The sequence below is a fragment of the Anarhichas minor genome, unplaced genomic scaffold, assembly GCF_050575085.1.
Source record: "Anarhichas minor isolate MPS153535 unplaced genomic scaffold, ASM5057508v1 ptg000010l, whole genome shotgun sequence".
In the NCBI taxonomy this organism is placed as follows: Eukaryota; Metazoa; Chordata; class Actinopteri; order Perciformes; family Anarhichadidae; genus Anarhichas; species Anarhichas minor.
The window spans coordinates 3,049,667-3,077,226 of NW_027466456.1; the positions used below are offsets into that span (position 1 = coordinate 3,049,667).

General features: G+C 42.8%; 4 protein-coding genes across 10 annotated transcripts; 2 read left to right on the forward strand and 2 right to left on the reverse strand.

Moving 5' to 3' along the window:
• The first annotated feature begins 13,194 nt into the window (after nt 1-13,194).
• nr2c2ap (nuclear receptor 2C2-associated protein) lies at nt 13,195-16,635 on the forward strand. Its single transcript, XM_076087560.1, has 5 exons — nt 13,195-13,274; nt 13,473-13,563; nt 14,090-14,195; nt 14,354-14,421; nt 15,095-16,635. Exons 1-5 carry the CDS (start codon nt 13,237-13,239, stop codon nt 15,215-15,217), a joined length of 426 nt encoding a protein of 141 aa, XP_075943675.1. The 5' UTR covers nt 13,195-13,236; the 3' UTR covers nt 15,218-16,635.
• On the reverse strand, nt 15,161-18,565 carry rfxank (regulatory factor X-associated ankyrin-containing protein). 4 transcript variants are annotated; one of them, XM_076087558.1, is made up of 10 exons: nt 18,303-18,564; nt 17,848-17,895; nt 17,641-17,745; nt 17,435-17,545; nt 16,610-16,675; nt 16,402-16,502; nt 16,184-16,309; nt 16,010-16,076; nt 15,852-15,932; nt 15,387-15,745 (listed from the first exon to the last, which is right to left on the reverse strand). In XM_076087558.1, the coding sequence occupies exons 3-10, from the start codon at nt 17,738-17,740 to the stop codon at nt 15,693-15,695; spliced, it is 705 nt and encodes a 234-aa protein (XP_075943673.1). In that variant the 5' UTR covers nt 17,741-17,745; nt 17,848-17,895; nt 18,303-18,564; the 3' UTR covers nt 15,387-15,692. The 4 variants fall into 4 exon arrangements, 3 of the variants coding, with proteins under 3 accessions (XP_075943673.1, XP_075943674.1, XP_075943672.1); XR_012953071.1 differs by having other exon boundaries at nt 15,161-15,387; nt 15,627-15,745; nt 17,641-18,565; XM_076087559.1 differs by lacking the exon at nt 17,848-17,895.
• On the forward strand, nt 18,115-22,649 carry borcs8 (BLOC-1 related complex subunit 8). 4 transcript variants are annotated; one of them, XM_076087561.1, is made up of 6 exons: nt 18,115-18,273; nt 18,495-18,607; nt 19,277-19,341; nt 19,420-19,527; nt 20,335-20,426; nt 21,838-22,649. In XM_076087561.1, the coding sequence occupies exons 1-5, from the start codon at nt 18,237-18,239 to the stop codon at nt 20,402-20,404; spliced, it is 393 nt and encodes a 130-aa protein (XP_075943676.1). In that variant the 5' UTR covers nt 18,115-18,236; the 3' UTR covers nt 20,405-20,426; nt 21,838-22,649. The 4 variants fall into 4 exon arrangements, with proteins under 4 accessions (XP_075943676.1, XP_075943677.1, XP_075943679.1 ...); XM_076087562.1 differs by having other exon boundaries at nt 20,362-20,426; XM_076087563.1 differs by having other exon boundaries at nt 18,127-18,263.
• Nucleotides 20,473-24,218, reverse strand: tmem221 (transmembrane protein 221). The gene is made up of 3 exons (XM_076087565.1): nt 23,902-24,218; nt 22,431-22,516; nt 20,473-21,570 (listed from the first exon to the last, which is right to left on the reverse strand). The coding sequence occupies exons 1-3, from the start codon at nt 24,201-24,203 to the stop codon at nt 21,035-21,037; spliced, it is 924 nt and encodes a 307-aa protein (XP_075943680.1). The 5' UTR covers nt 24,204-24,218; the 3' UTR covers nt 20,473-21,034.
• Between the last annotated feature and the right edge of the window lie 3,342 nt (nt 24,219-27,560).

Here is a 27,560-nt window from a genome sequence, read left to right on the forward strand (position 1 = left end):
GTGTCCTCTATCTAGCCTGCACACACACACACACACACACACACACACACACACACACACACACACACACACACACACACACACACACACACACACACACACACACACACACACACATAATGTATGAACACTATCAACGCTGCAGCAGACAAATTCAGGAGGACTGATAAAATTGTGTCTGGCATCATAATACGGTAGTTCCGATGTGTGTTTTAGCCGTCTACACTTATCTGGGTCCTGTCAAAGTATATACGTATGTGTGTGTGTGTGTGTGTGTGAATGAGTCGGCAGGCTGACACAGAGAAACATGTCACAGCTGATGATTGCGAGACGACACCACCACCGACAGCATCTGAGCTGGAGAAAGTATGCTGCAGCACACATACGCTAACCACATCAAAATGCATATATACATCCACGATCAAACCGCGTATCACCCAAGTGCTTTAAGACATCACTCTTCTAACACACATCCATAGCCGTGCCATGCACGCGTGCACGTGAAGAATAGAAGAACGGCTAAGGTGGGAATGTCCACTCACGATGCTACGCCTTGCTACGTTGTGATGGATCACATTTTCCATTCCTTTTCTCACAATAGCGTAGTCGTTAAAATTGATGATGTAAAAAGTCTCAGCAGAAGCAGAAGTTAAAGCCGGGGTAGGCAGTGTTTTAGGGGGGGTGTCATTGGGCAAGTAGCTTTAAGTAGCGGGTCGTTGTTGTCTACACTGTGGCTTTAATGTGACTAAGGGCCCAGTTATTATTGTCGTTTCATTTGATCAAATTCGACCAATGTTAGCATCAAGAGAATTCAAATCATTGACTACCGCGATATGATCTCTGTGTCTTTAATATTCTGGCGACTCTTTTGTAACTTTTATCCTAAAAGCACAATGTTAAAATTCAAAATGAGGAGCTTTTTGGATCTTTAATGTTTCAAGAACACAATCACACACAATGCGTCTAAGAATCTGTTAGTTTTCCTTCCATAGCTCACAGCTGTGCTACGTGAATGTGTGTGTGTGTGTACGTCATGAGGGAGAGGAATAAATAAAAAGATAATTGAGTCTTGAATTGTTTTTCCTTAAAACCTGCTGCTATAGAAAAGCCCTGCAGCCCTGAGTACTTCATACGTGTTAGTAGAACCACTGACATAATGTGACGATGTACGGTGCTGTGAAAGACTGTTTCTACAAACTACATCAGAAATATGAACTTTAGGAAATATGTGCGCCTTCTGGACAAATGCTGAATAACAACAATGTTGATAACTGATTCGTTGTTAGTCATTAATTAAGCAAAGAAATGCCAAACATTCTCTGGTTCCAGCTTCTGAAATGTGTCAAATAGTTTCTTCTGAATATCAGATAATAATATCAGACATCAGAAGACGTCAGCTTGAGAGTTCGGTGTTTTACTCTTTTTTTGTCGGGACCCACGGGTAAGTCTCTGGACATTTCATTAAGGTCGCCAAATAAATTGGAAGAATTTCCTCCGTAGTCTTTTATTTAACATTTATATCTGCAGTACTCCTTTGAGCCTAAATGTTCGTATCAATCCGATAACTGTAGCCTTTTTATAACATTGAATCTGATATGAAAGGTATACTACTAGTAACTATTGTAGTTTTGTTTCGCAACTTCTGGACAAACTGTTATTTTATGTAACAAACGTACTTATTTTAACCCAAACCACCTAACTGAATCCTTTTGTTGCGTAAGTAAACTTAAAACCTACGTTGGAAGTTTATTTTGAAGAGATTGGAGCACACGCTGGAATCTGTGTCTCTTAAGTGAGATTTGCACTACGTCTCAGCTAAGCGAGCACCATTCAGGTTACTGGCCCTCGTAAGGTTTTTACAGGGTGTACATGAGCGGAGGGAAATGGCCTGTGGTTTAGGTGATGTGGAGAGGAGATAAGAGGCGTGAGCCAAAAGAATGCCATTACTTTCCTCCGGGAGCCAATCATTTGACAGAGTTCATTGAACATCAACATAATAAAATGTCTGCTCTTCGGTAGTTACTGATTTTATGGCATTTTGGTGCTGTGTGATGGTGAAGAGAGACAGAGAGAGAGCAGAGATATGAGAGCGAGGGAGGACATGACAGGAAGCTGGTATTTGTGCTCTTTACAACAGAACTTCATGTGATGCTCGTCTTTTTTTTTGGATCCTTCGGGAGTTTCGCAAAACGTTATCACCAGCGCTATCATCATTCCAGTTTACAACCGCTCTCTGTGTTGCAATGAGCATTTACGTGTTAGTGAGCTGGCTTTAATATTATAGCACACACATAAACGTGCTTCCCTCTGAACTGCAGCATGAGGCTCAGTCTCTGCAGAGATGAAACTGCAAATCCAATTTCCCTTTATAATGGTATTCGCTGGCGAAGAACGTGGAGTCTGGGATGGTGACGTCTGCGCCTGACTGTGTGGACTAAGCATATTCTTCACTGCTTCCTGCAGATGTGAGGTACATCAAGTTATTTCTTCTTCTTCTTCTTTTTATCAATTTACCCAGCGTCCACCTCCACCATCTGGTAAATGGGCCGTGGCTGGCAAATAAAGCAGTTTATTTTCATTTGACTGAGTTGGGAACTTATTTCTACAGATAGAGAGAGAACCATATTTCACCAGCAGATCTCAGTCCTGCTTGACGTTGATGTATTACTTTGCTCTCGAGCATTCCCGTTCACTTCTCCGGTAATTGCATTTAGATTCCAGCACCTGCATACTGGAAGAAAAGTCTAAAATGCGAACAAACCAGAAAAATACAATTATCCTGTTTTGAAAATGTGCCCGAGGGGGCTCATATAAGATAATCCCGTCTGAGACGGTGTTTGATTGCAGGAGAGTGACACTGATAGAGCTCACGTCGACACAGATCATTCATCGTGAGCTGTGCTCGAGGAGAACATCCGTGTGTTCCTTCAACCTCTGCCGAGCTAATCTAACAGAAAGCAACGTCATACATCCAGCAATAACAAGCCTAGAAGTATCTGTAGGCGTACAAATTACAATTATTTTGATTATTTAATATAATTACTTAATTTCTAAATAAGGCAAATTAAAATACACTGCTCACTTACGTAAGCAAGAGGAGCACAAAGATCCAAAACCACCACCACAATATGTTGGCTGTAAGTGTTGTGGGTGCAGTGCGAGTACTCCTGACGGTGAAACACGCAGCCAACTGGATTCAACGCAACGCAAAGAGAGGAATCACGCACACGCCGTGTTGAAAGTAATGAGCCGCTCTCTCGTTGATCATTTCCACTCACACTCTCGATGACAGTCCGGACCCTTTTGTTTTTTAGCACTTAGAAATCCTCTTCCAGTTTCATTTAGAGAGAGAAGAAAAAACACACAACAGAACACAGGTTTCCACTTAGAGAGAGGAGCAGAACCACATCACAGAAAACAACCAAGGATCACGCGTGCATGTTGGAGCACTGCGGTGTAATGCAGCGTAACTAGTACACGTGTGTACATACTGTGTACATACTGTGTACATACTGTGTACATACTGTGTACATACTGTGCTTTCAGATGAAACCTGATCACAGAACACTTCAACTGACTTCCACACATCAGAATCACTGTGCTAAATGAATGCATTAAAGGAGTTTTAGTAGACATGGGCACACAGAGGAATCACATTCTAAAACATAGAATTTGAAAATGGCACCCGCCTTCAAGATACATGTTAGTCATTATCAGTACGCATACAGATAAAGATCCGCAGCTTTTACTCTAAATGCATTTTAAAAGGAGCATTTTTAATCTCTAGTGGTTGTGGTAAACAAATAAACAAACACTGGACTGAGCTGAAGCTACAAAATGTGTCCTTTGATGACGAATGGCCGACTGACCGCGGACATAAAGTGACTGAATAAACTGATTAAACATTTTCTAAAGTAGAAAATTCACGAGCATTCCCACAGGAATATCCATTTGTTCCTTCATATTCTGTAGAGGAGGTGTGCATTAGTGTGATCAAAGACTAAACAGCGGAGTAAACTCTCTGTTCTGCTTCGTAATGACTGACAGCAGCAAAATACAGCTAAACAACCTGACCTGCCTTCTCAAATAGAGATACGAAGCCTTTAATGTGGCATCTAACGGCCATATTAATCTTATTCCGTCTGCTTTCCTGTCACTGTTGGGTAACGCGCCACGCAGCAGGCCTTTTTATAAGAAACCATAAGTGACATAGAAGGTTGCAAAGTGAACGGAGCGTCCCTCTGCGCTCCTGAACGCCTCACTGCATCAGTAACTAGGTTAGTTGTGCTGCTCGTGCAGTTCAGTAGATCTCTGCAGGACGACCTGAGACGGATGTATCTCTCCGCCGCTTCTCCTGATGGACAACTCCTTTGCATTTTTTTTGACGCAGTAGTTGATTAGGCTCGACCGATGACCCTGTCTCTGTTGGCCAATAGCAGAGCTCTGCAGGCGGCCTCACCTGATCGTGAATGATGTCCCAAGAGTTGCTGCTAGTCAGCTCTGCTGGAGATGTACACGGACGAGGGGGTTGCTTTTCCCTCTCAGGGGGATGATCTATTCTAGCTGGTAGGACAGACAGGGATCCTCTGTGTGGAAGTCTGATTTAAAAGACGTGGAGTCTACGGCTATGACTTATCTATGAAATCATCTCTTACAATCTTAGAAATGATAAAAGATTGATCACAGAACAATGCAAACACACATGCAGATAAACAGCACCTTACGTCATCGTGAAGCTACTCCTCCTAGAAGTTAAACATTTCATGTTTTAGTCTGTTTTACCTTCACAATGCAGCATTGCATTTGAAGAGATGATGCTAGCACCGTTAGCCAGCATTTAGCCGTTGTTTTGGAAACACCCGCGTCTATAAACCACTATTTGAACATTAATATGATCCTGAACTGTCTATCAGGGAGCTCTGATAGACAGGCTAGTAGTTGATTCTCAGCTAAAGGGAAAAAAAGGAGAAACACACGATTTACTTTATTCTCTCATGTCTTTTCAATTACTGGAAAATTGGTCAACTGTTTTCCAGTACAGTTCTGGAGCTTAGTTACTTTTATAAAGGGTGTCATTCCTCCTTTTATCGCAGAGGGATTCCCCCCCCCCTGTCTGTTTGGTATCACATAGGAATGAGCAATCAGACTGCACTGATACCACGTGTGCTCGTGGAAATGAACACCGCTGCCTGCTCACTTGCACATGGTCCAGGTCATTTTTATTACAACCTTCATGAGCGACATCTCCCGAACAGTTGCGTAATATGCAACGCTTCTCCAATTTAAAAATGTGCTTCCTTTGTGAACACGTTGAAATGGAAGCACTCTCCTTCACTAGCTTAAACATGAAAAGGACCTGACGGAGACAGAGAGAAGGAGGGAGAGAGAGATGGAGGGAGGGAGGAGGGGACAAGAGGGAGCTGTTGAGTGTCTGCTGATGGGCTAACTCAATTTCAGGGAACACAATGGAGCCAGAGGCTGATTTCCAAAAGGTAAATTGTCATTCTGAGCAGTATGGCACCTGTCTGGTGAGTTCATCTCCCGTGCGGTGGGTGTAGTCGGGGGAGGAGGCCGGGACCAGAGGAAGAGGACCACATTATGGAGGAGGAGGAGGGGGGGCGGGCGGGGGGTGGAATTCAAAGTGAAACTGTTTGAAATGCGTTTGAAATGCATTGAAAGGCTCTTATGGCTGCCATTGGAATTCATTCAGAGAGGCGCTCAATTGGTTTTGACCGGATTGAGTGGGTGAACGAGTGAATCGACCCAGACAATGATGCTGTTGCCTCGGCAACGGGGACCGAGGGCCCCGATCCCCAGGACTTCTGCCGCCAGTCCTTGTACTCTCAACCCCCAACACACACACACACACACACACACACACACCCATCCTCCACCTCTATTATTTCTCCATCTTTCAGACTGTGGGTGTACCATCAGCTGCAAGCCCCCCCCCCCTTCCATGCAGCGCTCCAATTACAAAGCTGTCTGCACAGATTAGAGAGGCAGCCCATGTGACAGCAGCTAAACACTTCAACATGCAGGCACACAAACGGTGCCGCTGTGCAAAGCAAACGGGACATCGCACCCCATCAGCCTGAAGACGTGTGCACACGTATATACGTCCTCCTGACGGCTCCGCTCTATAACAACTCACCAGACACTCGCAGCGACGCGTACGTCTGTCAGCACAACACAGCTGACCCCATCGACCGCACACGCACACCTACACACACACACACACACACACACACACACACAAGCAGGTGTTTGCCGCTGCTGTCTGTCACATCCGGGAAGAAACAACAAGCAGTAATGAGAACGGGAGCTCCTAATTGAAGGTGCCATCTTTTTTTTTTTAATTGTTGTAGAAACAGTTAGCCAGACTACACGCGACCTGGCTGTGAACGGTTTTCCAGCGTCTCTGACCTCTGACCTCGCAGGTGCTCCGATGCTGAGACGCGACGTCAAGAGAGCGAGCTGATCGTCTCTGTCCCCATCATTCCCTCTCCTGTCTCTTATCTGCTGTATGTGTGAGTTACTGTCTGGTGCTCGAGTAAAACTATTTACCTCATTTGCCCATCAATTTCTTTAACTCCGTACTTCTGTGTTTAATAAATCGTAAACGCAGGGAAAGCTTAATGCTTCTGTTATCGGTTCAGAAGGAGGTAATCTTTCATTCCTTTTTTTGAGTTATTGTGGTGTTATTATTGCAAAAGGAATAGCTTTCTATGAAATACATTGTACAGACATTTAAAGTTGATGTAACTTATACGCTACTTTCTCTTTTTAACATGCCTTAAATTCCTTGTATACCTGAGCAGTTGAGGGCTAACATGTTAGGTTGCTAACCTGTTACCACGTTCAGCCCTGATATCAGCATTCGTTCTGTCGGTCATGCTGTGTTTTGATCTCCACTAACTCCTAAACATCGTGCTCTTTAGCTGCTAAATGCTTCGCTAGCTCGTATCTCATTTAGTCAGCCTGCTGTTTAAATGCTGGGCAGGTAGCACACGACCGGCTAATCAGACCTTTTCTTGTTGAAAACAGCTGCTTACTGAGATGGTTTGAATCGAATCAGTTAAGTTGCAGGACGTGAAATCAAAAGAAAGAGCTGAAAGACAGTCGAACACTTTGTCGTGATAGAAACAGAAGAGTTGGGTGACAGCTGTCTGAGAGCCAGTGACATATATATGAGCAACGCCTTTCAGTTAAGCACACAACACTCATTTTGTCCCATAGTTAGAGTGTGTGGGTCTTTTTAACATGATGAAATGTATCTCTATCTGCTCCATGGAGCTTTATTATAGAACAGGTAGGCCGAAGCACCTTTATTGTTTGCATCATGTATTTAATCGTAATGATATAAGGTGTTTAAAAGGTTTCAAGGACAATTTATCGTCATTATGCAACACAGGGTTGCACAACGAAATGCAGTTGTAGCCCATTTGCTAAGCCACAAAAACATGACAAACAAAATAGTAGTGTGTTCTCGTACTGTTGGCTACAACTGCATTTTGTTGTGCAACCCTGTATTGCATAATGACAATAAATTGTCCTTGAATCCTTCGTAACACGGCTCAACAATAACTCTTTAAGGTTGTTGCCAGGCATCAGCTTTTGGTTGCCGACAATAAAGATATGGATGCCACTTTTTTGCCACCTTATATTTTGAGCGATTGCAATACTATGCAGTTGTACGTCAGCTAGATAATTCAAAATGTTAAATAAAAACAGGATATTTCGCCTCCAAAGACCATTTTCCTCCTTGTTTTTCGTTCAGGTTCATCTGGTTCTTCGTCGGTTTAATATAGTTGCACATTGGTTGCAAATTTCTCAAAATGGCAACCTGGCAGCTGTTACTGCCGAGCCCTGTATCATATGAAACTGCCCTGAGATACAGTATGTCTTGTGGCCTTCATGTTATGACAAAACGTTGGACACAAATATTGAAAAAATAAAACAAAGTGTGTGTGTGTGGGGGGGGGGGGGGGGGGTCTATATTTACATGATGCACAATATGAGTGTATTCATGCATTATTATAAAGCATTATTTTTGCATTTTTACAGTAAAATAACCACAACATACCAGTATTTATTAGTATGAAGTGAGCGACTACTCTTTATACTGCTGCTAAAGACACACAACCTCACTTTACAGTGGCTGGAAGCCTTTTTTATTCTGTTGTAAGTATGGTTGTTTCAATCCATTTCTCTCTCTCACACACACACACACACACACACACACACACACACACACACCGTTTTCATTTCTCTTCCTGTGAAGTTCCATCCGCAGCAAACAGAATCTCGAGAAAAAGCTTTTAGGCGGAAATTGAGTGTATAATTAAAAGCGTGTACGTCAGCTTGTTGCTCAGAGAAGTGACTTGCACATTATCACTAATGGTGCAAGTGGAGACTGTTAACAGTCTGATTCAGCTTCTCGTGGTGGTGAACCTGATTTATAATGAGCAGATAAATAAAGTTAAAGGGATCTGCACTCTGGGGTTCTGCCTCATCTCACGTCAAGTGTTTAGGGAATCTGAACAACATCGTCAGCCGCCCCCTCACCATCAATGATCCAGCGTGACATGGAGAACAACAGCTGACTGCAGGTGTTGAGTGATCTCTGACGGTGTCTTACCTTGAGGAAACCCGGGGGGAGGAGGGTCAGCGATGCGCTGCTCTGATGCTTGGCTGCTCATGTTCACAAGGTGTGTTGCTGCAAATAAAGTGAGACAAGGCGATTAAGAGGATGGGCGGTGGGGTCAAGCGTGCAGCTGCTCCGGCCCGCTGGAATACAAAGTACGAGGATTAGCCCTCCGCCTCGTCCAGGCGGCTGGAGTTGAGGAGAGCTGAATGGTTGATGTGTAAGACCTCAAAGAACATGTCTTCAACGCCGCTGCTACTCTATGTAACACGCGTGTAATTGCTAAAAAAAATCACATCTTTGACAATTTCTCTGCTTTTGTTCTAGTTTAATAACCTGAAGAGGAGTTCCCTCAACCGTGAGATCCCCCGACCTCGCCAGTAAAATGATACGCTCTGGCTCCGCGAGGCTCCTGTGAGAGGCCTGCTCGTGCACCAGTCGTTACCCGAAGGCACCATTTCCCCGCTCGGTTCATCGGAGGCCTGGGCGCGACCGTTTGCGGCGGATGAGAGGGGCGAGCGAGGCATGTCCTGCGGGCCTCCAACCACATCATGAGCAAGCAGAGTGCTCGAGCGTGAAGCAGACGCGGCCACACTTCATGAACCCTGCCCACAGTCGGGGATGCAAAGCTCCGGGGGGGGGGGGGGGGGGGGGACACACAAAAGAATTGCAGTTCCTACATGCTGTGTTCAGCTATACAATATAGGAGTGGGCAGAAACCTGCATTGTGGCCTGTTTCCTTCAGGCAGCACAAGTATTGTGTTGCTATATCTCGTCTTTGTAAACAAGTTCTTAATAATTCAAACCGATATGTGAAACTGGTGGTCTGTATTTGCTTATGACATTCTATTTGCTCGTATACAAAGTGTATTCTCTCTGTGGTTCTGCAGGCAACGTGCGTCCAACCTCTCGGACACAACGCTAAGTAATTACGCTCCAGTCGTCCATCAATCTCTCAGTAATTTAAAGCTGTGAAAGCATGCACGTCCACCTACTGCCTGGGAGAACAACACGAAACCAAGAGGTCTGTGGCTCTCACACAAACAGAGCCACAGACAGCCAATCAGATCCGAGTGAATAAATGACACGAGATTGAGCTTTGTAATGAAGGCAGCGGAGCATGTTGTGCATTACATTTCAACATGCAGATGAGCGAGGATCTCTGCCAAAGAAAAAACGGCTCAAGATCCCGCGTTGATTGCTGCAGCGGTCGGCAGATGAGCCTCACGTTTCTGCCCATTTTCTGCTTAATTAAATCGAGTTGCACCCCAAAGAACGGCAAATGTTGTCTTCCTACACTAAATGATTTACGAGCACCGAGCGGCATCGCGTCGTTCTAATTTCCAACGCTCTCTACCCAGTTTAGAAAAGATGCTGCCTGTGGCCTGAGGTGGTTGAGCGTGTGTTAAATCATTAACCACAGCTAAGTGAGGCATGTAACAGGTACAAATTCCAACAACCAAACTTCACAAGTTCATTATGTCTTTGTTTAAGCCTCGAGGTGCGCCACCGGTGACGAGACCAACTACTTTCACATCAACTGACTCCCCAGTGGCCCCGGAAAGTTTCACTTTTCCCAGGCGGGTTTCTACATAATCAAACTAAACTACAAAAAACAAAAAAGTTCCAGTAAAGTCACAGAGTCCGTTTGTCTCGTGGACCAAAAAAGGAGACTGCTCAATGTGCTCAATGTGCTCTATGTGCTGTGGTGCTGCCCCCAGCCAGAGAGCTGTGTCCCTCCACTGACAGCATCGCAGGCATTAATCACCAAACTCATTAAGACAATCTGCACAAGTGCCCACAGCTCATAAACTCTGGAATAGACCACAGTGACTCCTTTACCTCCGGAAGCATCCGCTTATTTACTTCTCCATGCAGCCAACCCACCCCGTGCACCCACTTCACACGACACGGGGCTGTACGGCTGTTTGTCTCCATCATCTCTATCCACGGAGACAGACGTTGCTTCTCTTCAGGTATCTGTGAACAATAAAGGAAAGCCCTCGTTTTTTTTCAATAACATTGGTGAGCAATTGCACTTAAATTGCCACCAAGGGTAACGCGGGGAAAACGAATTGTTTCCTAACACCGATGCACTTCTCTCGAGAAGAACGCGCTATTATTATGAATACGAAATGAGCAATAAATCTGTGAAGAGTGACCCTGATTCTGTTGCCAGGGCCTGAGAGGATCGCTGGAGGCAAACTGCAGATAGTGTAGCCTTAATGCTCATCGTTACACAGAAATATGTACGACATAAAAGGACAGCTCGCAAAATAGGACCCAACTAGAATGGACACGTTTTTTCTCGCTGCTCCATCATCCAGGTTCAATGTGCGTACGTTTCCAATGAAACAATATCTAATGGTCACATTGAGGCCATGAAAAGGATTTTCAGCTCACACACACTCTCCCGAAGCTCCATTAAATGGAACACTTCTGGTGCAATCTGTTGCCATTACAACTTAAATGACATTACGTTTGGTTGATGATTAATAAAAAGCTTTTATTGTTTTGAAGAGGCTCTTGGTAATAAGTGAGGGAGATGGTGCTCTGGAGAAACTGCTGCAGAGACTCAATGAAAGGAAAGAGGTTTCGTTTAAATAAGACCAGTGTGTCGGTATTGACATAAACCTCTAAAAGGTAAAATAGCAACGCCATTCTCTCAGGGTTGACTGGTGAGGACTCAGACTTTTACATCCTTTGTACCTGATGGGAACTGAGTCACTGCAGCAGGATCCAAAAGCCAGCTGGGGTTAAGCTTAAAGTTAAGTTTACTCACCACTAATCCAGCGCCTCATGGGACAAAACCCCCGAAACAGAGGTGACAAAAAACACAAGAGAGCAACGGCAACCGGTGCGGTGAAAACGTGACAAAGGCGGCTGATTTAAGCCGTATCAGTGGCCGAGGTGAAGATAATCCTCTAACAAACTCAGCGGGGAAGAAAGGACAGAAATGTTTCACTGTGACTAAGTTCACCGAGACATTTTAGAAAGGAGACGTCAACAAAAAACGGCTTTTCCACGAGACAACAAAAGTAATCATTGGAGATTTTGGAGACATGTAATCAAATCCGTAGTGACAACGACGATGAGCAAGGCCTGTGGCTTTAGGATTGTGTTCCTGTGTGCGTGTGAACTAGGCACAAGTTAAAGGAATAGTTTGCTATTTTGTGAGATATGCTTTTTTACTTTTTTTTCTCCGAGGGTTAGGTGAGAAGATCAATAGCACTCTCATGACTGTCCGTTAAATCTAAAAGCCGGTTTACACTCCTGCTATTCTTTTATTGGGCACAATGAGAGCTAATGTGGGTTCTTAGTAGGATTGCCGTGCTCCTTTTGCAGCCCACCTTGGCCTCATTAGCAGCCCACATGGGTTAAACACACCTGGGACCTTTATGGAGCCAGCACACAAGTCCCCCATGCGAGGCCCTCGTGGAGAGGTTTGGCAGCTGGAGCGTCCAAAATGGCGACGGGCCAGAATGTGAGGCACCTGGCAAATTAATTGTTGAGCCAGCGATTCTGATTAACAACAAAACTCCCAACGATATACATCACGGCCGCTCACATATACGGCACGAATATCACCGCTGCTTTAAATCACAATTTAATACTCAATCAGACTCGACAAGGGGGACCGTAAAAAAAAAAAAAACTGCAGTATGAACCAACGTTGTGACATCAGTGCAAGGCTCACAAAGTCAAAGTGTGTGTGTGTGTGTGTGTGTGTGTGGTGCTGATTGTGGGAGGGGTAAGGGGGCCAATCCAGTCATCCCCGGCCCCCTGCGCAATTTTCATGGAGGCTGGGTTTCATCAGGTTTTGTATTTCAGACCAATTGATTACCTGCAGTGAGGGGCACTGTGACAACCCTCAGCAGGAGTTCTCTATCTGCAATAAACCACACACACACACACACACACACACACACACACACACACACACACACACACACACACACACACACATTTGCTCTGCTGTGTTATTTCTTCCCCTGGTTATGAAAGAGAGATACAGGAATATGCTCACTATGCTGGTATTGGTTTCTTTGATGGGATTATCCAATGTGCTGTGATTCAGCTCAATAATTCACAGCTTTATCTTAACACACATGTAACGTTTAAATATGTATTTTCCCTCTATCATTCTGTATGCTTCACTTGAAGTTTGCAAACGTGAAAGCAGATCGGCTCACCTATTGTTGGGCTCAGTATCTCCAGTCCTCTCTTCCTAATCGATTCTTATCTCCTCCTGGCCTTTGTTGTCTCCTGTAGACAGCACGCAGGGCAAAACGGTCCTAATACGAAGGAGAACAGCACGTAGCACCTTACTAGCCAGACTATTGGGCACACATAGTAGCAATAGTCGAATTAAATTTAATGATTTATGCTCTTAAATATTCATTACGAACTGCCGACGGGACACTTAGAAGAAGATGAGAAGACTACAACCGCCATTCAACAATTTGGACGGTACGTGATTTCCATCTAGTGGCGGGAACAGAAACAAGCCGCCCGTTAACGACACTGTCGTAAAACAAAGAAAAAAGTACAGAGTTGCTTTACGGTGATTTGTAATTTAAAAATTCGACATGGCATCCTCATTGATTTGCAGCGAAACTCAGAGCAGGTAAAAATAAAGAATGATGTTTATTCATTAAGACGTAGTTAATGGACTTAACTGTTGTGTTTTAAACGGCTGTCTCTCATTAATACAACACAAAACGACTCGTAGATGTTCTGCTGTAACAATATGGCAGCCTCCCTTTTAGCTAGTAGACGTGTAAACTGACAAATGGGATTTGTTTGGGATTGTTTCCTTTTTCAGAGTGAGTTCAGTGCTCAACAGAGACGTGAAGCAGTTTGGAAAGAAGTACATGTTCGACTGCAACGAAGAGACGTGCTGGAACTCAGACCAGGTAGAACTACAGCTGTATCATAGTACACGTATTGTACTTTCTTACGTCCATTTCAAGTACTTTAATGCTTCCAAAGTTCTCATAGTATTTTTGCAGTTAATATACAAGAAACCGACATGCAATAGTTTTATACGAACAGGAAATTATCATTTCTGCGACTTTAGAATACTTAAACTCATACACTATATTCTTAAACTTCTCATGTGCACAATGTTTGCTTTTGTTTTCAAAAATGTACTAGTTCTCTCTGAATCTGTTTCACCACTGTCCACAATTTGTTTTAGTATTTTGCAGCTCCTTTTTTCCTGCATTGCATTGTGGGAGACTAATGTGCATGGACAGCACGCTCAAAAATTAAACATTTGTTTGTATGCACAATAGCTGATTAACACGTATATAGTAATCGTTCCACACTAGATATACAAAACCTGCTTTGATTCTGCTGTAGGATGGGATAGAAATAAATATACTCGGGCACCTGAATGTTTACTTTCCTTGTGAGTCATCAGCGTCATGTCTTTGACAGGGTGAATGTCAGTGGGTGTATCTGGAGTTCCCCCAATCGGTCAAGGTGTCTGAGTTAAAGGTCCAGTTCCAGGGAGGCTTCTCGGCAAAAACATGCAGACTAGACGGTAAATCTCGCAGGTTCTCCGACTGTAAGCCTCGTCGCAAATGTGTTTCCTGATGTGATTATCCATCGCCCTCTTATTTCAGTGTTTGTTTCTATTAGAGACAAGATGTTAGATGTGGGACGATAAGGTGAATGATTCTCCACTTGTGTTTTCCGCAGGTTGCCCAAAAGATGGAGCCTTTACAGAGATCAGCAATTTTTATCCAGAGGACGACAACTCTCTTCAGATATCCTTCTCTTACTGTGCAGCATTTGATTGATAACCCTGTAAAGGATTTTTTTTTTTTGTATTATTTAATGCCAAATAGGGGAGTAACATTTAAAAATTGTAAACCTTTTATACAACACATCATTATTTACCAGTAATCAATGTAGCTATATTATATTTAAAGGTACAGTGTGTAGGATTAAGGGTGATTTATTAGCAGAAATATAATATAATATTCATAACTGTGTTTAATCACCTGAAACTAAGAATCATTGTGTGATTTCTGGCTCTCAAGAGTGCCTTTTCGTGTTTTGTACGTTCCTTGCAGGCCACCGTAGTTTTACACACTGGTCCTTTTTAAACTATTCAATCGACTGCGTTGATCATAATTCACAACCACTGATCATGTGATCCAAAAATAATCTTTTGACTGAAGAATACTACTATATCAGACCAGTTTAACCAGATAGTTAGCATAACAGTAAATGCAATTCTGCTTTTATACATTTAAACGCAGCCTGTCATCAGCAGGGTTGTTACAGCAGCTCTTAGCTGTACCTGTCACTCTACAAATAGCAGTGTGTTTCCTGTTTAAAGCTGTAGATGGTTCATAATAAGTATCGAACAATATTTGTCCTGGACATGCTTTTTCATTATCGCCATGCTTATCTTGTTCTTAACTCCACACCCACAGCTTTCCCATACAGGAGGCCTCTGCAGTGGACAAAGTAAAAATAACGTTTGAGAATAGTGCCGACTTTTTTGGGAGGATAATTGTTTATTCCTTGGACGTCCTGGGAGAAAGAGCCTCGTGACCATTTTTATTTTTTTTTTTCATTCTGCTCGTGAGAGAGGAAATGACTCCTGAGTAAAGTACAGGATGCACGACGGTGTGGTGGCACTTAAGGGAAACATGTCATCTGTGCTGCCACCTCCATGAACTGATGTGAATGTGGCCTTTTTTGGTATGGACGCTCTCAGGGATCTGTCGAGATATACATTTTTATTAAAAACTTGTTCACATTCCTTTTTTGTTGCCTTTCAGCCAAACAAACTGCATTTTAGTCCTTAGTACGTTTTTGTACATTATAATACATACAATGGAAAGCATACAAATGGAATAAACTATAAAATAAATGTAGATTCCCCCGTGTAAATGTCTCTGCATATGCACCGATCTATTACAGTGCCTTGTTATTGGGACTGGGGTCTTGGTCATCTCACCACCGACGATCGCTGGTTGTCTGAGATCAACTGCGTCCGGCTGCCCTTTCCAGTTTTAAACTAGTGTCACGTTGGTGGCTTGTAGAGTTTCAGGATATGGTCCTCCAGCACTTTCTGAACTAAGGAAACAAAAGAAAGGAACATGTGGATTCAGCAAAACAATTTTACAGTAACCTTTTATGAAAAGAAAAACATATTTGTCAGGTATAATAAGACAAGACTTACTCTTTTTGTGTCCAAGGGCTACAGCCAAGGCCATCGGGCTGTACCCAGAGTCGGACTCAATCGTCATGTCTGCCCCTTTGGCTGAAAGAGAGGACAGTAATTAATAAAGCATTGAAACAGAATTGATCAGGACTTGACATCATAGACACGCGATGTACCTAAAAGTGCCTCTACACATTTGATGTGGTTCCCTCGCACGGCATAAAGAAGAGGAGTTCCACCGTTCTGAGAAATAAAACAAAACATAGATCACATTGTAGTTATATTTGAATGTCAATTATTCATCTTGTGGACCTGTGATGACATGTCAGATGTAAAGAAAGTCAATGTACCCAGTCAAAGGCGTCAATGTCCACTCCATGTCTGAGAAGAGACTCAACAATGTCCACATAGCCTCCAGAGCTGGCCAGTGTCAGGGCGCTCTCTCGCTCCCTCGCAATGGTTTTGGGATCTGCGCCCTAAAAAACAAAACAAACAAATCCCATAAACATCAGAGAGAGAGAGTGCATTCTGACACGACTTTCTGGATGGCAGTCGCTCGCTTTCTAACCTTTTCCAAGAGGAAATCCAACACCGCTTTCTCTCCGAACGCCGCGGCCCACATGAGAGGCGTGAAGCCACGCTCGTCCTGTTTGCTCAGCAGCGAACCGTCTGCAAATATCAAACGGGTCACGGCGCATCAGTGGGAATTTTTTTGGCGATTAAATGCCCGACATTTGCATCCTGTTATACTGCTGAGTGACATCCAGATCTCTCACCTTTAGTCAGGTGTGCAGCCACTTGTGAAACCTCGCCTTGAGCTGCCAACTGGTGGATGGACAGAGCTGATGGAAAAAAAATTTGATTTGACTTCATATGCTTAAGACAGGGAAGATACCAGTGTTGGGGAGTAAACTAGTTTTTTTAACTGTATTTTGCAGCTTGCTGGTATTTCAACAACATTCATATTTGCATAGTGAATCAAGTTGTTTAATTACATTTCTTTTTGCCATTTTTTTTAAGTTAACTACTGAAACTGCAAACAGTTTTGGGCCATAAAAGGAAATTATTTTTATTTTACATAGTGCCGAAACCCCCTTTGACCCGCCCTCTTTTATTTCATTGCATTTGTCCCCATAAGTCACCACCCCACACTTAACCTTTCACCTTTGTGCAGATATAAAGTTACAAGATGTCACAAAACTGATGAATAAGACAACAGGGCCCATATTTTTTTAGACTAGTGCTCAAGCCGGTCAAATGGTCTAGAAGGGGGCAAGTTAAATATATAGTTTGGTGAAGTATTTAATTTATTATTTTGGTTTATGTATGACCTGTGAACAAGTGTGCACACAAATAAAATCACTTCAGCTTTTATATTATATTTTCTTTTCTTTTTTTTTTACAAAGTAGTTTAAACTACTAAGTAGCTTTAGGTAACCAAACTAGACTTATTACTACGGTAGCTTTGCTGTAGCTAAACTTCTTGTAGTTTGAAGTAATTAGTAGTTTTCCCAACACTATTAAATACCATGACTACTTGACTTGTGTTGCACACAATTGTGTTCGTACTTTGCCACCAGAGCATCTCTGCCAGTACTCACCGTCTAATGTTGCTGGGCGCACTGTAACCTCGTTCCCACGCTGCTTGTTGGTCAGAGTGGTTGGGTGAATGAACAAACCCTCTTCATCCACATCCATGTTTTCTGGAGACACTGGCCCAAGAAGACGAACCACAGACATGTCAGTGAAAGCAATCCAAACATCGGGTAACATATGTATATTAAAAGTTTAAAAAAGGCACGGATACCATTGGACCCCTCATCTCTGGAGTCGGATGGACAAACATTAGCGTTAGATGACTGAACATGTTGGCCATCTGCAACCTCTTCATCACCTCTGGCCTCCATGATCACTGCAACATAAACACGTCATGAACTACTAAATAACCTGGTTCTGTCCTCAAGGAAAAAGTAGATAAAAGTACTTTAAAAAGCCAGTTGCATTGTCCACTCACCACATAGAGCCGCACAGTCTAATTTGCGCCAACTTCCTTTCGGGAAAACTGAAAGTAAATTGTTTCGAGTTGCACGACGGGTGTGTTGATGGCCATGGAAGTGTACCGAAGGTACATTAACGTTACGTATCGCTCAGTTAATTAGCTATTTAATTAATATGTTATTTTAACAGAAGAAACACGCTTTGATTCAACCCGTGTCACGTATCACAGCGTTCGGCACTATTTTCGAGGAAGAACTGATTTCTCATAATCGATATTTCCGCCCGGAATATTATCGTGTGACACATGACAACAACAACACGGAAGAAGCCAGAATCAGCTGACACAAGTCGCGTACAGCTGCATTGTGTTGTTATTATTTCTGACCGACATTACCTACCTGCACTATGGAGGACCAGGAGATGCAACTGAAAGTAAGACGAGGTAAACAAATGAATCGGAATGATACTTACCTCATTGTTAGCTTGCAGCGCTGCAATTAAGCTAGTAGCTAGCTAGTTAGCTCAAGTTAGCCGCTAAACTAAAGCTACAACGCCAGCATTGTGTTTACATCGTTGTTTGTCCATGTCCCGTGATGCTGGGCGTTGATTGTGTTCTTTTTCTAACATGGGGCGTGTATTGTCTGCACGTCTTTGACCACACAGTGTCTGACAAATTCACGGAGAGCATGTACGTGCTGGCTAACGAGCCGTCAGTGGCTCTCTACAGACTGCAGGAACACGTCAGAAGGTCGCTGCCTGAGCTGGTGCAACACAAGGTAGTCATCCTGTGACATGTTGTTGGAGAAAAAACTAAATAAAAAGCAAGTTAAAGGGGCAAAACAAACTAAAAAAGTGCACAATATTCTATTAAATGAATACAAACAAACACTGAGTACCATTACTTTGACTCCAAATGCTCTTCTATAGTTTTATTTTCTATTCTTATTTTCAGTATATGTACCTCCTATTTTTTATTTCTATTACTTCCTCTCATTATCTGTATTTATTTCTACCATCGCTCCCCAAAAACATAGTTGAACAACTCATCCACACCCTCCTTTCCTCCAGCCTAGCCTGCTGTAATCCATTTACTCGCCTAAACGATGCAGCAGTTACTACAGTTGGTGCAGAATGAAGCAGCAATACTTCTCCCAAACACTCGACGTAGGGAACGTATCACTCTGGTCCTGCAGACGAATTACACTGGCCCCCCACTCGTTACAGAATTCAGTTAAAGATTCTATTAATTATTTATAAATCCCTTTATGGTATGGCTGCACTTTACATTTCAAAAGTTTTAACCCCTTATTCTGCTCTGAGACCTCTCAGATCAGAGGATCAAAGAGTCTGGCATTTGTATATTTTTCCAACTTTGAATGTTGTTGTTTTACATTTTCCTGAATATTTGATGGTTGTATCTTCATTTTTTGTAATTCCTCACACAGACTGACATGCAGAGCTGGGAGGAGCAGAGTCAAGGAGCCATCTACTCTGTAGAGTATGCATGCAGGTGAGGCGAGGCCTACATTTCTGCTGTCAAGTCATGACTGTTAACACTTTCATTGATCTGTTGTTGTTGTTTCTGCAGTGCCGTGAAGAGCATGACGAACAGCAGCCTGTACTTCAAAAACATTGACGGCCTCCTCCGTCAAGCCATCAGCATGAAGGAACAGATCAGCAACTCTCAAGGACGCAGGTAGGAGGCAGCAGTGAACATGAGTGAGACCCGGTGTGTCCGAAGTGTAGGGAGGGGAAATATGAAAGCAACAAAATGTTCCAATTTAGATGTAGACCAACATTTGTACAGTGGCACCGTCAGTTCTCGTGGCTGGTATCTATCTCAACTCTTCCATATACGACACATTGTTATAGCTGCTTCATAGGAATGCACCTCCATTTTTCCGGTTCCTGTGGGTATAATCCATTTGAAAAGGTTAATTGAGAAGTAACGGAACATCTATCTACAGAACTCAATGGCCTCATCTCTCATGTGTTGGGGTTATACTTGTGCCTGTTGAGGGACAGTCATCATTAGAAGTCGTTTTTTAACACAATTATCAGTCCAAGTGAAAAATAGTCATTGACATAATTATTAGAATAAGCCAGATAATTCAAGGATATTATTTTTTTGGCCACACCACCCACCCCAAAAGTGTCAAAGAGCCACTTGTACTTTCACATTTCCCCAAATCTCTCTGCATTATTAACTTAAAGTGAGAGACAAAAGTGACTCGGTTCTTTGTATTCATTCTTTGCAGCACATCATAGCTTTGTTCTTATTATCACCTTTGTTTCAGTTAGTTTTATTTAATACTTAATAATATTTTGTATCAGTTCATATTTTGGGACACCAGCAAATACATCATTTCCTTTCAGTTTATGCCACTTCAATAGCCCAATAACTGCAAAATATGTATTCTTTTGTGGTTAATTGGAGCTTCATGTTTTCAGTTTTATTTGTCTTTGCTGTCTTTTTATTTCCCCCACTGACACCTGCATGAAGCTTACATGATGTGACCCCCTCTCCCAGTCCCCTTGTCTCTGCTCCACATGCCCCTTCCACTTCCTCATGACCTCTGGACTGAGGTGTCCAAGGTTAGTATTTCCTCCAGACAATCATAATAATCACATTCAGGCCTGTATTATGTATATTCTTTTACAGAAATGATTGAAATGTGCATTTAAAGGACATTTAAAGCTTTTGTAAACATTATTTTAATCTCCTTTTTAGGTCTTGAAAAACATCCTGCTTTCAAACTGAATTATATTTTCTAAAGTGTATTAATTGGTTGATATGAAATATTGAATACATAACAAAAACTGCACATTGTGCACAAATATTTGGCAAAAAGCCACCATATACAGCAGAATAAAGTATTCACATTATTACAGTTAAAGCTATACGTTTTCCGGATTGATACTTGGGCAACACTGGTGAGTTTGAAATCAAGCTCATTCACCAAAACACTACACATTATTCAAGAGTTGTGCTCAATATGTTTTTTCATCAAATTTAAAATTCTTTATAATCCGAACAGGAGAAATCAGTTGATAAAGGTCCAGTTAGGATGAACATACTGAGTAAAAAGGTACAAACTGACAGTTCTACATCTATTTGAATCCACACTTGTGTTAGCGGTCCTCTTGTGCTTGATGCGTAAAGGTCAGCAGTGTCTTTAACCACAAGCTCAGCTTCCTTCATGTCAAACAAGAGTAGAGTCTTTCGCGGAAATCCCTGACTTGCGTGCGAGGACGCTCCTCATCTCATTGTTGACCCCGTTCCAGGGTTTAGCCTGGGCCTGCAGTAGACCAGATTCAGTAGACAGGGTCCTGTGCATTCGGGAGCCACTGCCTCCACTGCTGTAGCCGTCTTTATCGCTGGCGTGGCCCTGCGAGCCTCCGGCAGGAGAGTACTGCTGCTGCAGGTACTGCTGCTGTCTCGGGTTGCCACACTGAGGGTAGGAGATCGGCTGCTGGAGGTGAGACTGGCTGCGGTGCATCCGCGGTTTGTCCACGCCAATTTTGAGCTCGCGGTGTCGGGAGACGGGCGTGTTGCCGCCGTGGTCGTTCTGGAAGAGGGTGTCGAGGTGGTCGCTGTGATGGTGCTTGGCGCCGCGAGAAGCTTTGACCAGAGTGTGGATCACAACGACCAGTAAGACGAAGATCCCAGAGGAGAGTACGCAAGCGCTCGCCATGCCCGTCTCCACTTCAAATATGAGGAGCATAAAGATGGACATAGCTGCAGAGGAAAAGAAGGAAACGGAGGATTGATACACACAGAAACACTAAATCAATGTTAATCTATTAAAGAGCCTAATTACTTTTAAACAAAAGTTATTTTTTACTTGCATCTGGATTTGCTGCTAGTTTTTGCTACATTTTTTATTTTCACATTACTTGCTGCACATCCAAGCAAATGGATGCTTTAAAAAAGTGTTTAATGTTGTTGGAATGTCATTTAAAGGCTGGCTATTCTTAGTTAAGTTGTTCTTGTGTTTATCTGCAGGAAAAGGACCATGGAGTCAGGCAAGGAAGGGGGAGAAAAGCACAGCGCTGGGATGTGACGCAACTTCCTGAGTCGGTGGCGTTGCTTCTACGGTCCCCTTTCTCTGCTACCTCTTGATTGAGGCTGAAGTGGGCGTCATAAAGGCAACGCCTCCTCATCACAATGGAGTGACTGCCCCCCCCCCCCTTCTCTAGTACAAGCCGCTCAGTGGAACAGAGCAACACAGCGCTGCCAGGTTCAGCATTAACAACACTTAAGTCATGGACGCTGCTCAAAGAATGCATTGTTCTCTCGGACTCGCTGGACAGACCAGAGAGAAAGCAGCAGTGCTGGTTTTTGCCCCGGGTGTTTAAAATCCACTGCACTGCCAGTGTTTTGGACACTAGTCTTCAAGTCTTTGTGAATTTGTTTGTTAGAGGCTTATAAGTACCCTGCATGCAAATTATAAAACACACTTGCACAAGGAAAACATACAAATGTGCGCTAGAAGGCAATAACAGGTGCCTTTATTTCAGGATTAAATGTACGTACATGCCAGATCGGGCAACAGAATCTTTAAAAATATGTTTTTCCTTTTTCTTTTTTTTCCTTACCTGCCAAGTAGACAGAAACCCCGAGGCAGAACAGTCCAATAGCCACGTGTCGCACAGCTCTGCTATCTAAAAGGAACCAGTCTGCTCTGTGGAAACAAATGTTGTGGCTCAGGCATGTTTACACTGTTACTTTGATATTCTCATCGGTGCATAAATTGACAATTTCTGTGTTGACAATTTTCTTTCGTGTCGGTTCATTACAACTTTTTTACTATACAATCCAACTTTCCTTGGTCCTTTTTTTTTTTTTTAGTCCTAAAACATTTGATTATTGTTTATCTGGGTATGTTTAAATGAAAAGCTCATTAGTATTCACATTTTCTTGGAATGTGCCCGTCTGTCAGTGGGGAGGTCCTGGGGTTTGTAAACCGACGTGGGAAAGGGCCAGCTAGAGGCCGTGTGCTGGGTGAATAATGAGAGGAAGGCCATTGTTTCGATGGGATTCATAGGGCTTGAGAGGTGGGGGTCGGCCAACCGCATTGCAGTACGGGCCTCTGCACTCCGACACATAAGGAAGGCTCTTTCATACTTCTGAAACTGTGTTTTCTTTTAATGGAATTGAATGCAGTCCACCAGGATCTGCTGTGGTTTACGGAGAACAATTAAAGAAGATTGTGTGGGCGCAGGAAGAAACACTGACTAAATAAATAAAATGTTATTTCCACTTTCAGCAACAGTGACTCTAGGGCCATTTAATAATTATTACCTTTCTTAAAGCATGATGTTTTTGTGAGGCATTTATTAAATTCTGGGGGTTTATTTGAGGCTGTACTTTGTGGTGGTTTTGTTTTGCTCATTTTCATACATGGACGAACACAACACAAACTACAGCCTCAAAAATGAGAATGAAGTTGGATTAGCATTCCTCCAACATAGTGTCAACATTTCAAATTTAAGTAGGATTTATTAGGCTGCAGGATTTGCATTACATAACAGGGGGGTTATATTCACTTCACTTGAACAAGTAGTTAAAGTGAAATAATAAAATGTTATGTAGCCACAGTGGCCACAAATTACACTTACAGGATACTATTAATGCTAAAATGTAGAGTAATGTAACACCAGTAAACGTAAGTGTTGACCAATGTTTGCTAATTAGCCACCGAAGCTAGCTCACTGTTAGCACAACACCACCTGAATTGAGCTATGGTCGGTTTTGATGCTTATAAATTCAAACTTTGTGTTTGTTTGTTAGAGAAAATATGTTATTTCTTCTTTTAAAACGCACACAGTCTTGCCCCAAAGGTCGCTTTTCAGTATAACAGTTGATTTCCAGCCGCGTATTAACATAGCAATTACCTATAATGCGACTACAGGTGCGTTTACGCCTTCAAAACCGACCGGAACTAGCTGTTTCTGAACTATTCACTGAACAAGTGAGTGAAGCGGCTGAAAGTGACGCCGCAGGTGTTTTTTTGTTGTTGTTTTTAAACTTGTGGTAGACGAGCTGCGTTACATGCCGACTAAATACCTTTCAGTGTCCTGCTCTCCTCTGCAGACCTCTGTGGAGAAGTAGCTGTGGAGGAGACAGACCACCACAGAGCTTAAGTGAAGGCTGAGGGATAGAGCCGAGAGGACCGTGGAGACGGGCAGCAGGACGGCCCAGATCTGAGCCGGCACGAGCAAGGAGGTGGACGGGGGGGACTCCTTCACGGCCGTCTGTTGAGACTGAAGCTGGAAAATCAAAATGACCGATAAAACAGACATGATGGCCGATAAAATCCCCAGTAAAGACAGAACTATCAGACACCGCTGGCTGTACTTGAGCGTCATCTTTATCCTCAATCTCAGGTTTCTCCAGAATAAAAAAAAAGTTTATCCTTCCCGGGTCTGACTCTTTGATTAAAACTTCTCCGGTGGTGCAAAACTCCCAAAAAGTAGCGCTGGCATTGCAGTGTGAATAAAAAAAAGTTTCCCCCTCGGTCCCGTCGGGATGAATGGTGTTTTCCTCCCCAACATGCAGCAGTTTGCCTGTTGTGGTAGAGCGCCCTGCTGCTCAGTCTGAGCATGTGATGTGCTTTAAATCCCCAGATTAAAAACTTCGCAACAACAATGGACTTTTTTTTTTCTTCTTCTCCTGGATCCTCGGAAACAATGCGTGGACGCGCTCCTGCACGGGAGAGAGGCAGAGCTGCACTGACTGCACTCAAAACACCGTGACAGGACAAACAAAGGGCATGAAAACAGTGCAGCACCACTATACAAAAATCACAACCTGTGCCCGAATTCAATTATAGAAATACAGAAATTATACTAAATGCATTAACTTCTAGGGCCTATTCTCCAAAAACATGTCCATATTGTATTTCCTGTGCTAATAGATTAGCCTACTTCCTCTGATATGATCCTTTTATCCTCATAAAGTGATTAAAGGATTATATAGTAGGCTACTTTTCAACAGGCCATTTGATTGTCTTCTTACCAAATACAAAAAGAAACAACCGACACAATAAAATAAAGCTAAATCAAATGTGAATCCAAGTCCTGCAGTTATTTCCTGTGCAAGATGAGACTACGGCAGGTGTGCATTACAGCTATAACTTTTGAGGAATTTGCAGCAGCGGCCGCCTCAGCTCAGCCCCTCTTCATTGTAGAATACAACCTTTTATTCCTCGAGCAGCTCCTCGGACTCTCTGAATCTAACTATCTTTGCCATGGAAACATGCACAGTTTACCTGGGATGCTCTTTTATTTATTACCATTGCATCCTACTTATTTTTGTTATTGCCACTGCAAACATGTTATAACAGAAGTTACATGTGCAGTATCTGCCTTATTTCTTGGAATTAACATTTAATATTAACTTTGTGTAGACTTCACATACGCTGGACCGCAAACACCTCGACTTCTAGTCTGTGACTTGTGTTACAGAGGCCTTATTGTTCTGTGTGAGGTTGGGGTTTGATGGGGGAGGGGGGGGGGGGGTGTTCGTAAAGGTGTAGCCCTTATTCTGTTGAGATGTAGATAAGACTGTAGCTATAAAGGTACACAATGTGAACAATTGCTCTCACACATGTACACTGACCATGGAGGCTATTTCTGAATTCGACAGCCTCACCACATGCTCTGAAAGGGCCGCGGCTGATCTTGTCGAAAGCAGAAGTGAGAAGTTTCAGGAAAATGAAGAAGAAGAAAAAAAGAAAGAAAATGGACTTGATACAGAAAGTTCTCAAAGTCACCTTAATCTCTCTCTCTACTCTACTCTACTCTACGGCTCCTTGCCTTGGGTGTTGTATCAGTATGGTTGTAATTCAGCCTTCAGTGCTCCGGCTTGATGGAGCTCCCACAGTGTTTAGAGTAAATGCACGAAGATGAACACACTTGCACTCAGAAAAGATGTAATTTCCCCTTTGGCTGCAGGCGATTAGCTGTATTTACAGATGGGTGTTGGCACTATATTCTCTGTCGGATTGACGGAGCCCACGCAGATGAATCCTGGAGGTAAAGGCTGTGGCAGTCTGCGGGGATGTTGCTAACTATTGCATCAGATGCACAGTTTGAGTTTACCTCTCGGGGATCTCTAATTGTGTGTGCGTGTGTGTGTGTGTGTGTGTGGGGGGGAGAAACAGAGTTGTTGTCCACACTTCCACAGATGATCTGTGCTATTAAATGTGTCGCTGTATTATATTTAGGAGTGCATTGTGTCACATCCCAAAAATAGTCAATAATGCAGCTCATGCAGTGATTCAGTTATTACCTCTAAATATATCTATTGAGCTGACAGCATGTCTGTTTTCCATTAGTGTCTTCGCTTTGCTTGAGAGCAATTTATTCCTCCATATTTTTTTTCACTTTTCCTCTGTCACCTCCATTCACTTTCATTAGTGATACCCAAATAAACTCTCTATAATATCAACAGCAGAGCTACGGTGAGCTATGCAGCAGTTTGGACATGAGGAAATATTGTATACGAGTCGTAATTAGGAGTAATTTGTGTGTTTTTTAATTGACATGCACAGCAGGCGAACACAATAATAACTATGCAATCTCATATGGCAGCCTTGCCCCCCCCCCCCTCCCTTTGAAGCTTAAATGTTTGTTGAGACTATCAGAGTAGTTGATTGAACTCAGGTTATTTTCGGAGGCTGTAACTTGCGGTGGTGTAACAATTTAAAGCCTATTGTTAGGTGTTCCTGTCATTTTGTCTGACTCATAGGCCTGTATGTGCAGAGGTGGACTGAATTACAGTTATAGTTTCAGTTCACAGCCTCAGAAACGCTTCAGTTTAACAACCAAATTATATGGGAATGCATCCTGACTGATCTCAACAAAACAGCAGAATTGAACCGATGTAGGGGAGAGACAACTGTCATATACTGTCGAAACTGAGGTAATAAACATATATAGATATATATGACACTTAATTAATCTGTGGGGATGTGGTCAATTGTCGAGGGACACTTCGGCAGCGTGAATGTCAGCCCACATACTTAAACCTTGAAGGTCTATTGAACCAGAAGGCCACTCTGATGTGCAGATACCTCTAATGCACATCACTGCATTTGTAGATCTAATGATACTTAACACAACAAGACATCATTGATCCGATGATCCATTATTGAAAAGTGCTTGATGTGCTCCAAGATTAACTCAGACTTTCAGAACATGTTGTAAAATGAGATGCAAAAATAGTTTTGTACCATTAATTGCTTTTCAAATACCAATAAATTGTGTCAATAAAATGTGTAATTTCTATCATTTCACACAATTCAGAGTGCAGCTTTATAAAACCTGTGACAAAATATTGATCCCATTCAAATCATAATTTCCACAGAGAATGTGTCTTAAGGGCAAGGGTTCCCATCCTGGGGATTGAGACCCAACCAAACTGACCTCCTGCACATCACACTGCTACCTGAGACACAAAGGTCCATTTACACTCCTCTTGAATTAGAGAGGGATGTTGCGTTACTCACAACAAGTGCGAACAATTCCAGAGAAGAAAACCTGTGACTGGGTGAGTATTTTAGTCTCACCACAATCCTCAATCATTCCTATGGATTTGTTTTACTTCCTTCACATCAACAGTTTCACTTTCTGCCACCTGGAACCCTCCTCAGGCTTTCACCTGCTGAAACCAAACCAGTTTTGACTGTATTTATTGTTTTGTTTTTCATCTTAGTGTTGTAG